The sequence below is a fragment of the Theobroma cacao genome, chromosome 1 (assembly GCF_053813885.1).
Source record: "Theobroma cacao isolate CCN51 chromosome 1, ASM5381388v1, whole genome shotgun sequence".
Taxonomy (NCBI): Eukaryota; Viridiplantae; Streptophyta; class Magnoliopsida; order Malvales; family Malvaceae; genus Theobroma; species Theobroma cacao.
Window position 1 is genome coordinate 12734063 of NC_142639.1, and position 11635 is coordinate 12745697.

At 33.3% G+C, this 11635-nt stretch overlaps 1 protein-coding gene across 1 annotated transcript; it reads left to right on the forward strand.

Moving 5' to 3' along the window:
• The first annotated feature begins 10166 nt into the window (after positions 1-10166).
• LOC18612409 (uncharacterized) lies at positions 10167-10916 on the forward strand. Its single transcript, XM_007049192.3, has one exon. It carries the CDS (start codon positions 10332-10334, stop codon positions 10662-10664), a length of 333 nt encoding a protein of 110 aa, XP_007049254.1. The 5' UTR covers positions 10167-10331; the 3' UTR covers positions 10665-10916.
• Positions 10917-11635: the final 719 nt, after the last annotated feature.

Consider the following 11635-nt stretch of genomic DNA (forward strand, 5'->3'; position numbering starts at 1 on the left):
TTGGATGCTAAGGATAACGGAGTGCGTGAGGCTTAGATGACACCCCTTACGACTATTATGACAATCATCTACCACCAAGCCGGTTATTTCAACAAAACACGTCGAAAGACACGGGATTTGACGTCGATGCCATTGGATATCCATTTGCCAAAAGTTAAAGTGCATCGGTAGAACGATAGTGTTAGTTGCGGTATGTTCATGATAGGGTACATTGATGATATGTTGCAATCGAAAAATATCAAAGTTAAGCAGAATATGATTGCAAATATGCATCGCTAATACGCTCTAGAAACTTTTTCCAACAGTTGTGAGAGCGAACCTTGAACATATCGGCCATTGTGTGTACATCATTATTTTTTTGTATATACAATTAATTTTATTAATTTTAATATTCGTACATTTTATACATTACTTTCACATTACTTCTTCTTTATCAATTAAACATAAAATCAAGCTGAAAAGTGAAAAGCTCAAAATAGAGAGATAAACTTCATACTTTAAAAATCCAAAAAATCCCTAGATCCAAAAGCTAAAATTTTATTAATTTTATCAATTTTGTGCCGTGTCACCCACAAGACTGTAACAAGTCAGCGTGTTAGGCCATAAGTCTGCATGCACTCAGCGTGTCACCACAATTGGTTCCTGCCATGTCACCCCACAAGACTGCAACAACTCAGCGTGTCACGCCAGAAGTCTGCATTTACTCAGTGTGTCACCACGATTGGGCCCTGCCGTGTCACCCCACAAGATTGTAACAAGTCAGTGTGTCATGCCATAAGTCTGCATGCACTCAGCGTGTCACCACAATTGGCCCCTGTCGTGTCACCCCACAAGATTGCAACAAGTCAACGTGTCACGCCAGAAGTCTACATTCACTCAGCATGTCACCACGATTGGTCCCTGCTGTGTCACCTCACAAGACTGCAACAAGTTAGCGTGTCACACCATAAATCTGCATGCATTCAGCGTGTCACCACAAGCATCTACTCCCACTCAGCGTGTCACCACAAGATGTCATTCACATCTACCAATTACAACCTAATCTCAACCCCCATACCAGATGATCAAAACTGCCACGTGGCATTTCTTTTATTAGCTTAGCATAATTTAGATGAATTAATTTAATTACACGTGTTCTTTTTCTTTGTCTATATCTTTAAGGATAATTAATCTCTTTTGTTTGATTTTTTATATTTACATGTCATAGAACTCATATTATTAACAAATGGAATAATTTGAAATTAATAAATAAATTTCTTTTTTTATATAATGAGTATTTTTTTATATTAAAAGTATAAATCTATAACAAATAATATTAAAGTTTTTCCAATTGTTCATTAACATGAAATTCTATTAAAAGTACAAAAATCAAAATAAATTATAAAAAACCACAAATCCTATTGAATTTATAAATAAAAACTTTACTCTATTTATTAATATATTTTTTAAATTAAAAATATAAATTCATGACATATAAATTATATAAATATAAATAAAAGTGCTTAGCCGATGATATTCTCGAAACTTTACTTATTTTCATTTTTAAAATAGACATATATTTAGCAAGGTTCGAAAAAGAAAATTGAACTTTGAGAACTTTAAATATTGAGTATGGTTAAGCATCTGAGAGCCGGAATTACTCAAATAACAATTAAAATATCAGGTTATATTATTTATCTTATAACAGATGTTATTTTTTTCTTTCCTTAAATATCTAAAATAAAGTAATAATTACACTTGAGGTCAGTGAAGTGAATAACAAGCAAGAAGAAAAACAGAGGCAGAGAATATTGATGAAATTTAATTACTCATGAAATAGAAAGGAATCTGATTGTAAGAACATAAAAAGTTAAATCTAATAAAATAGAAAGGAATTAAATCAAATCATTAATTATTTAATACAAGTGGTATAAAATGTGAGAAATGGGGTAACAGTATAGGGACTTCGCATGTCTATTCAGTGTTCAAAACTATAGACAAAATGAAATGAATACTCAAATAATATATCTACAAAATGAATAAAAAAAATAAAGACTCATCTATAAGAGGAAACTAACAAACACTAAAAAATATGAATGAATGTAAGATACTGCAAAAGGAAATTGTGAGAAAGGTATTGCACATGGGTTACACATTTAGTTAGGCGGACAAGTTGTCTTCACCCACAACACACCTTACATTTTCAGACATTGTCCTTCATATTGGACAGTTGTTTCGTGTGTGACCGGTTTATTTGCAACTTGAACATGCTTTGGGTCGTCGCACTTATGGAGGCATCGATTGACTTGGAGATGGTGCCAGATTTGTGGATGGAACTGCAAATGGGGATGGGCAATTTTGTCTGTTATGCCCGTACCTCTTGCATTGGGAACATCTCCGTGCTCGACTACCTTCACCAGCTGATAGAATCCTTCTCCTCCTAGGTCTTCTCGCTTGGCTTCGCCAAGGTGGTGGCAAGATGATAATTTGTTTCACATGAGGGGGGATGTCCCACTCACTAAGATGCCTTACCGGCCGAATGGATCCTGAATAACCCTTCAACAAAACGATTATCTTGTAGTAGTTAGCGTAAAATTCAATGGCTTCGCGTTTGCATTTACTGAAAAATACAATAAACTCAATCTTCAAGCACAATGTAAATGCTATGTCAATTAGGGTTCAAATAAGAAATAAAGATATTCTGACCTTATTGCTACAATGGCATGGCTGCATGGTAGTAAATCTGTTTTAAACTCACAACATGAACATGTCTTTCTGGATAGGTTTACAAGTTTGTCCATCTTCCCGTCTTTAACTTCAAACTCCACTCGATTGATAAGCTTAACTACAAAGCGATGTGTATCATTGAACCGTTTGCTCAACTGCCTAGCAACCCAAGGGCTGAGGGGCGTGGTGACGTTGACAGCCTCCTCGTACCAATCATGGAACCAAAGCTGGAACATGTCTTTGATGAACTCTATCAAAACAGTGATTGGCATTTGTCTTGCATGCTTCAAGTATGAGTTAACACATTTCGCAATGTTGGATGTCATCATTTGTTATCGCCTTGCCGGTGAACATGCAAGTGCCATCTCTCAGGTCCTATTCTCATAAGGTCAACATGGGCTCCCACGTGAATCTGCTTGAGCTGGTTCATATGTCTGTTGAAATCAAAAACCTTATAGCAATCTCGAGTAAGGGTGAAAATCATACAAACGTCGTCGTGTTTGAACTTGTTTTTAAAGTTTTTTTTTTCAAGTGGTAACCGCATAAACCGTGGTGCGCTTCTGGGTATGCATTTTGGATTGCTTTCTTATTGTCGATATGCTAATCAGAAATGAACATAGTGTTTTCAGGACAACCAACCGCATCACGCAGTTTACTAAGAAACCACGTCCACGAGTCTTCATCCTCAACATGGCTGATACCAAACGCAACTAGATACACGCAGTCTTTCGCATATTTGCATACAGCGACAAACAGAACATCCTTGAACCTGCCTTTCAGATGTGTCGCATCAATTGCAACCGTAGGACACATTACATCCCTAAACCCTCGAATACATGCCCTGTATGACCAAAAATAATATTTGAATTTTTTTGCCTCACCAGTAGCCACTGCAGTCACTGTGCCAGGATTTTCTTATTCCAACATATAAAAATACAAGGGTAGTTATTGAAATGACTCATTCTAGATACTGAAAACAAGTGTCTCCACATACTCTTTCGCTTGCCAAGCCTTACCATACAAGCATTCCAATCCCCACTGAACATTCATCTCACAAATTATGTCTTTAGGTTTCAATGCTACTCCATTAGCCCGAAGCTTGTGTGACATAAGTTCACCAATTATCTTCGCACTCGTAGTTGGAAATCGCCCTTGCAAACCATAAACAGTATAGGTGTGTACTTTGTGGAATGTCCGAACTTGCCAATACTCTCCTCTGTTAGCTAACTTCGTTGCACGCTCACTGAACTTGCATGCCTTGTCCTTGCAACCAACCTCATAAAGACCTTTACATGACCTTTTTACTCTTATCGCAAACTTCTCTTTTATAACCAACATGTTCAAAGCTCGTTTCAACTTGACCTTGGACGAAAACATTCTTCCTTTGTATAAGCGATCATCGGCACATGTCGACTCCTCAGTGGTAAGTGTTTGGAAGGAAAACCTTTCTGCACTTGCAGTTAGCCACGTACGAGATATCCCTACATTTTCCCTTTCTTGATAACTGTCATTGAGCAATGTATCAAGGGAATGAATCCCGTTCTCATTAGCGATGGGGTTATTGTATATGGGGTCATCACACTGAACATCTCCTACATCAACACCTCCAATAGGTTTCGTTTCGCCTTCAACATTATTGCAAATTGGAATGTCACTGTCATAAAGCTAGTCATCGTTTGAATTGTCATCATGCCATTGTTCAAGCCCATCATCTGAATTGTCACAAACTCTTGTGCATACCTCAATTGCCATTGTTGTGGGTTACGAACCGAATGCTGTGGTATATGTGAAGCATTATAAATCTCATTTTGATTGAGTTGATTACCATGTTGTTCAACTTCTTCATGTGACATAACATTTGTTTGGCATCCCTTAATGCTGACATACACAGCCAGAACATTCCTCTGTTATAGCAGAATTAATGTAACATCCTCATCGTCCTTGATAATTGGTCGTGATAGCTCTTCGGGTGTACTAATCAATGCACGTAACTAATCTAGTCAATTTCTAAGTTTACCCCAACAACATCTTCAACCAGCTTCATCAAGCTTGCAAGCGACAAATCACTCATAACCTCCCTCATTCGTGACTCACCACCTTTGTAAATGCCATCCACCCACTAACCACCGTGTCTTATCACAAGTCGAACAATTGGAACCCCTTTGAAATTTTGAAAAAAAAAATTGTCAATCATTTTACACAATACATGCCGTGTTCAAAAATTTGTCAATCATTATGTTACACACCATGCATATAACGTAAAATGTGGTAACACGCCATGCATATAACGTAAAATGTTTTAACACGCCATGCATATAACGTAAAATATTGTAACACACCATGCATGTAACGTAAAATGCATATAACATAAAATGTGATAACATGCCATGAATATAACATTAAACATTGTAACACGACATGCATATAATCAATGTCGTGACATGCTAAAATAACGCTAACACATGTTATAGATGCATGGCGTGTAACAACCCTGGGCAATGTTTCCAATCCATGTACTAATTTACACCAAATGTTTCAGAAATTTAAGTGTGTTGCAGCAATAAACCCATTAACAGGTACCTTGATGTCATCTCTGCTATAGGGTCTATTAATCTACGACAATATGACCAAATGCTGAGAAATAGACCACAACCCGATGACGATGGTGCTCAACAGAGAGTTGACAGAGCTCATACAGTTCAGAGATCTGAGAGAGCTGACGACGATGGTGCTCAACAGAGAGTTGGCAGAGTTGAGACAGTTCAAAGAGTTGAGAGAGAAAGATGATCGAGCTCAAACAACTGAGCATTTATTTTTATTTTTTTCTATTTTCTCTCTAACGGGAGGGAGATAACTCAAACAACTGAGCATTTATTTGAAACGATGTTTTTAAGGGTATTTTGGTCTACTCATGCTTCTTTTTGGCTAGAAACAGATAACTTTATATGGGTGATTATTTTTGAAATCACCTTATCACAAGGTCTTTTTCTCACAATTTTCTCAAATATAAATGGTTGCCTTCTATTTTATTACCTCCAGCATTTTTTCTTTTTTGAGTGATTTTTTCAGGTATGGGGATGAGTTAGAGATAAGGTTTCGTTTATTGTTGAATGAAATTAATTAGTTATGAGATGAGGTCTTGCTATTTTTTTCGTTTGCATTTAACATTCAACACTTTTATTGTGGTAAATTTTTGAGTTTGTATTTGCTATGTTTTAATTCTTGGCATAATATATAAAAAAGCCTCTAAACTATTCGAGAAAATTCAATAAATCCTTATACTTTTGTTATGTTCAATCAAGCTTTTACATTATCATTTTAAGTCAAATAAGCTCTTATATTTTTATTTTGAGTCAAATAACCTCTCATAACTAATGATTGTCTAAGTTAAAATGCTTGTTGTCATTTTATATTGCAAAATGCTGATATGGCATACTAATATATCTTAATTGATAATGATGTGACATGTTAACATATCATACTTGATGATAATGTAATATGCTAATTTACATCATAATATAAGCATGTGATATTTTTTACCCTCCACATTATCATCATATCAATGTAAAGTGGATATAAAATGACAAATGGCATACTAATCGTAATTAGTTAATTATTAGCCATAAGAGTTTATTTGATCTAAAATAAAATATAAAAACTTGATTGAATGCAATAAAAGATTAAAATCTTGTTTAAATTTTGATAAATAATTTAGAAACTTATTTAAATATTATGCCTTAAATCTTTGTTTAGTGTTATATAGTCAAGTGAAATAACTCAATTTCATATTCTTTGAAGTGGGGCTTGCTTTTTGAGCTTTCAAGTCTTGGCATCTATAACACATTTGTTGAGGTATCTCTATTTGGGATACATAAGTTTGTGCATTACTTTAGGTAGATGCCATTATTACTAAATCATAGATTGTGAAGTTGTGATGTATTTCTTTTCAAACATTTATATTTTATTTTCATTTGATATAATATTGTAAAAAGTTTATTAAACTATTTAACAATATTTAAATAAGTTTTTTTTATTGTGTTTAATTAAGGTTTTATATTTTTATTTTGGGTTAAATAAACTTTTATGACTAATAAATGACTAACTATCATTAGTCAAAGCATCACTTGTCATTTATGCTCACATGACTCTGACGTGGAGGGTAAGAAATGTTACATGACCATGTTGTCATGCCAGATTAGTATGCCACATCATCTCCATTATGACATCAGCATAATATGGTATAAAATGATAAGTGATATTTTGACTAGCGAAAGTTAGTCAATCATTCGTTATAATGACATATTTGACTCAAACTAATAGGATGAGAATTTGATTGAATACAATAAAAAAAGAGAACTTATTTAAATTTTCATAAATAGTTTAAGGACTTATTTAGGTATTATGCCTTTTCATTTCTATTAAATTATATTGAATATATTTGAGAGATTGATTGTGTTTTAGAATTGATCAAAATGATTAACGATGCTATCTATTGAAATTGGCTCATGTTTTATTTGAAGATGTATTTTTTTTTGGAACACTTTGGACAATGATTTGGGTCATTCAAGAAAAACTTAAAATCTTATGTAATAGACATTTTGGCATTAAATTAATATTTTTTATAAAAAAATTAAAAAATTATCGGTAGCATAGTATGGGCACCAAATCTAGTTGATATCTACATCTGAGTCAAAATTCTCCTTTACTAGGGAAGAAAATGTCGAATAGCCTGTGGATCTAAGATTTAGTATCTGTTTGGCCTAATTTTTTTTTTTCAGCTTATCAATCTCTTAAAAGTAAAAACTAAGTCAAACAATTTGAGAAATTCTAAAAAAAAAAACTACTTTTTTTAAATAATAAAATTAAAAAAAAAGAGCTTAAAGAAAAGCTCAAGAGAGGAATTTTCTCTTTTCTTCTTTTAAAAACATATCAGTTTTTCTACAAATACCCATCTCTCTCAATCAATCTCCCTTTCCTCTCCCTCCCTTTGCAAATCATCCTTCCTCAACACAAAATCACAATCTCACTGTCTTTTACATCGTTCTACAAAGACTACTAAAAAAGAAAAAAAAAAGAAAACAGAAGATCTAACTATAGAATAACAAAATCTAAGATTTTTTTGTTCTTACAAAGATTAAGAGAAAAAAAATCCAAAATTCAAAATTACATTCAGATACTATTTGAAGCTTTTCTCTTTTCTTCACTAAAAAATGTAATACTATTTTTACTATACAAGTTTAAGAGTTGTTCCATTTAGTTATGAATTTTTTTATTTTAATATTTGAAATCGTATATAAACTCGAAGCAAATTTGTTCCGCTTGAGTTTATTAAGTGATTAAAGATTCCATTTATACCCTTTATGACAATTTTAATCAAAATTAAAACTTATATAATTTATTTTACTAAACAGTTTATCAAATAGTTTTAATTTAATTTTAAAAATTATTATTTTTTATAAGAGCTTCATAATAGTTTTTAAACTAAAAAAAAAAAACCGAAACCAAATAGGCTCTCTGATTAAAAGTTCTCATTTCTGTGGCCCCCTTGTGTTGATCACTGTCTCAAAGAGTTTCTGTAATTCTGACCAAGTCAATACCAGTATATTAGGTATTATCTCACAATTAATTACTCTAAACAATCAAAACGGTTGATTTTGTTCCATGTATCTGACCATTTGGAAACATTTCGACATCACCTAACCTACTTAACGCGTCTCATCCAATAATAAAACTGGGGAAGATGTTCTTTATTCATTTTCAATTTACCAAAAGTAGTGAGCCTGGCTAGCATTCAGCAATAACCTCACAATTTTAACACAAATGTTAGTAATACCCTCAATTTCTTGAATAACATTTTTTCATTTGTTTAATCAATGACCTCCTTCAAATTGCACTTGACTTAAACATGAGAAACAGTGAAATTTTGACTTCCAATTTCTTGTTATCCAGTAGGCTTGAAGACTAATGCAAGCTTCATTTAACTTTGCAGATAACATCACAATCATTTTATGTTGGAACTCTAATCATGTGGTCAGTTGGTGCATTAGTGATTCCAGTGTTGTCCTATAAGCTACACATAGTGAAGATTGAAGATAACATTAAAAATTGTGAAAGAGACTCAAAAGTCATTTTCCTTTTATCACGAAATTATTAAATGAGTTTCCCTTTGATATAATGGAGATTAATATGCAGCAAAAGCAAGGGGTTTTGTAGTAAATCAGCTGATTTAATTTTTTTTAATCAAAGCAAAGTTCGTGATTCATGAACCCCTTTGAAATGGATATCAATGTGTTATTAAAAAGGGAAAAAAATCAACAACTTGCTTTTTGGTCAATCACTGTCTCATATTATATATTCCCCAAAACAATTATTCCCATGAACAAAAGGAAAAGCAAAATACAAGGAATAAGAAGTCATCCATTTACACTGAACCTTGGTTTTTGTTTCTTAACTATGGTATAAACTGTGGGCTAATACCAGATGACGCCATGACAATGACAACAAGTGTATGATGAAATGATGTCAAACACAACCATGATTGCTGTTATGAAATATTATATATATATATATTTACAATTGTCAAAATTAATTGCAATTGCTATTTTATCATTGTTATTGCAAAAGTATTGCAGAATCATCTACAGCAGCCTAGCTAGCACAATTCAAAAAGATTCAATTTTAATCCACATTTCTAGGATTTCATTTTTCCATCCCCAAAGTGCTCACCAGGCTAAAGCCCATGATTTTGAATTTCCTTTTGTTTTTTTCTTGGTATCCATGCATATTGGAATGCAACTATGCATGTGCAAGTTGGTAACAAAATGGAGAGAGAAGAGAAACAATATGAGTGGAGCAGTACTGCTGATAGCATGGGTGATGGGTCTCCATCAAGTGATATAAATACAAGGAATTGATTCTTAGATGGAGTGCAAATTTGGGTCCCTTATAAATAAAAGGGTTCCTTAATCTTGAGTCCATTATCAATCTTAATAAAATTTGATAGTATTAGATATATGGCCGGTAAATACAAATATCTGATCTGAAGAAAAAGGATTCAATCCAAACTATCAAAGGGTTATGATTCTATTGATCAGATAAATTAACCCATAATTGGGACAGCTCAATCCAAATTGAATAAAAGATCTTCTTCGACTGAACTTTTTGTCTCTAAGCATACATTTGGTAGCGCTCTTTCTCTGATCAGTTCGTACGTACTCCAAATGAACTGTAAAGGAGCCTTAAATAAATTAAAACCAAAAAAACAAAAAATGCTTGGTATTTGCTACGTTTAGTTCATTTTCTATCATTTCAAAAAGAAGGAAATAAAAGAAAATTCCTCCATGGAAAGCTTTGTATAAAGTAGGGCAACTTTGTCGGCATGTTGGCCTTAACTAGACCCCACAATTATAGAAAAAAACATAAGTGAAGAAAAATGCCCTTCAAAAAAGGAACCCAATAAACCTTTGTGATAAACACGAGCACTAACAACACCACCACCAACTTGCCATTATCAAAACCCATTTACAAAAGGTGGCCTTCCATTCCTCCTCTCCACCCCTCACAAGAATCTAAAATTCCTGAGAAATCAAAGCCTCTTACCATTGCCAGACACAAAAGAAAAAAAAATGTGGCGTATGCTGGTGGTTTTGCGACGAAACCTCCAAAACATCAAGAAAAGCCCCCGAGTAGCCGATGAGAACATGGTTGGAGGAGTGAATACTAATAATAATAATGGAGCTGAGATGCCAATTTTCATCGACAGAAGACCCCGCGGATCCTGGAATGGTCTTTCTGTCATTTGCAGCGTTGTTAGAGCTCCTCTCTCTTTAGTTTCTTGCTTCTCTCAACCCCATGTTAATGGGGCTGATGGAGTTTGGGTGTCGAGTGAATTTGCTCAGATATCAGAGATGAATCATTTGATGGTAAGTGACAGCATGCGTTATGCAATCTTGATGTAAAAATGAGATGTAAATAAATGGTTAGCATTGCTTCTTTTTCCTTTTCTTTTTCTTTACGGGAAAATCAAGGAAGGGGAATTTTGCAGTGTGTTGTGCTAGTTACTTTGCATGGATTGACAGAAGAATTATTGTTGGTTTTTCTTTTCTTCTTTTTGTTTTTGGGCCTTTTGGATTGTGATCCATGTAATTTTTCCCCTTCCATATATAATAGTTGTACGAATGATAAATATATATACATATGTTAGTGAAAAAGTACGAATTATCATCTCTGAAAGCAGGTTTTCATGAGTTTGTCTTCGTTGGCTTTTGCTTAATTTACTTTGGTTAATTTCAAGATTCTTTGTTTCTTCAAATTAGAAATCAAATTCCCAAGAAAAAATGAATCAAATCGAATACGAATTTTTTGCCCAGGATTTGAATAGAAAAATCTCCCACAAGCCTGATCTTATGCTCGAAACAATAAAGTAATGGCACTTAAGAAAACCAAAAAAAAAAAAAAAAAAGGTTTCAGTAGTGGTGATATGTGGTTTTTCTTCTACCGGCTCGCCACTGCCGGATATCATTGCTACCAGTAAATAATTAATTAATAGAGAGCGTTCAAGCATGCACGATTTTTGGTTTTCGAACAGAAGCAATGTACAAATTTTTATTGAAATTCAATGTGGTTTGTTTTATTTTTATAATAAAATTGTACATATTAGTAAAAGTTATAATTACAATAAAATAATTTTCAATACTTTTTTATTTTGGGAAGGGTAAGGTATGCACCACTTAAATATAATTTTTTACCAAGTGAAAAGAAAGAATATATACAAGTATAATATTTAATTAACACACGTTTTAGCAATTTGGCTTCAATTATTAATGGAGGAAAACTGCTCCAAATTAATTTTTTATGACAAGAGAATCTCTTTAAACTAGTTAGGAGAATGAGCTCGAAGGACTATAAATCACCTATATAGATTAACTCC

Excerpts from the sequence above, each read along its gene's own strand:
- LOC18612409 (XM_007049192.3), top strand. The coding sequence starts at position 10,332 with ATGTGGCGTATGCTGGTGGTTTTGCGACGAAACCTCCAAAACATCAAG.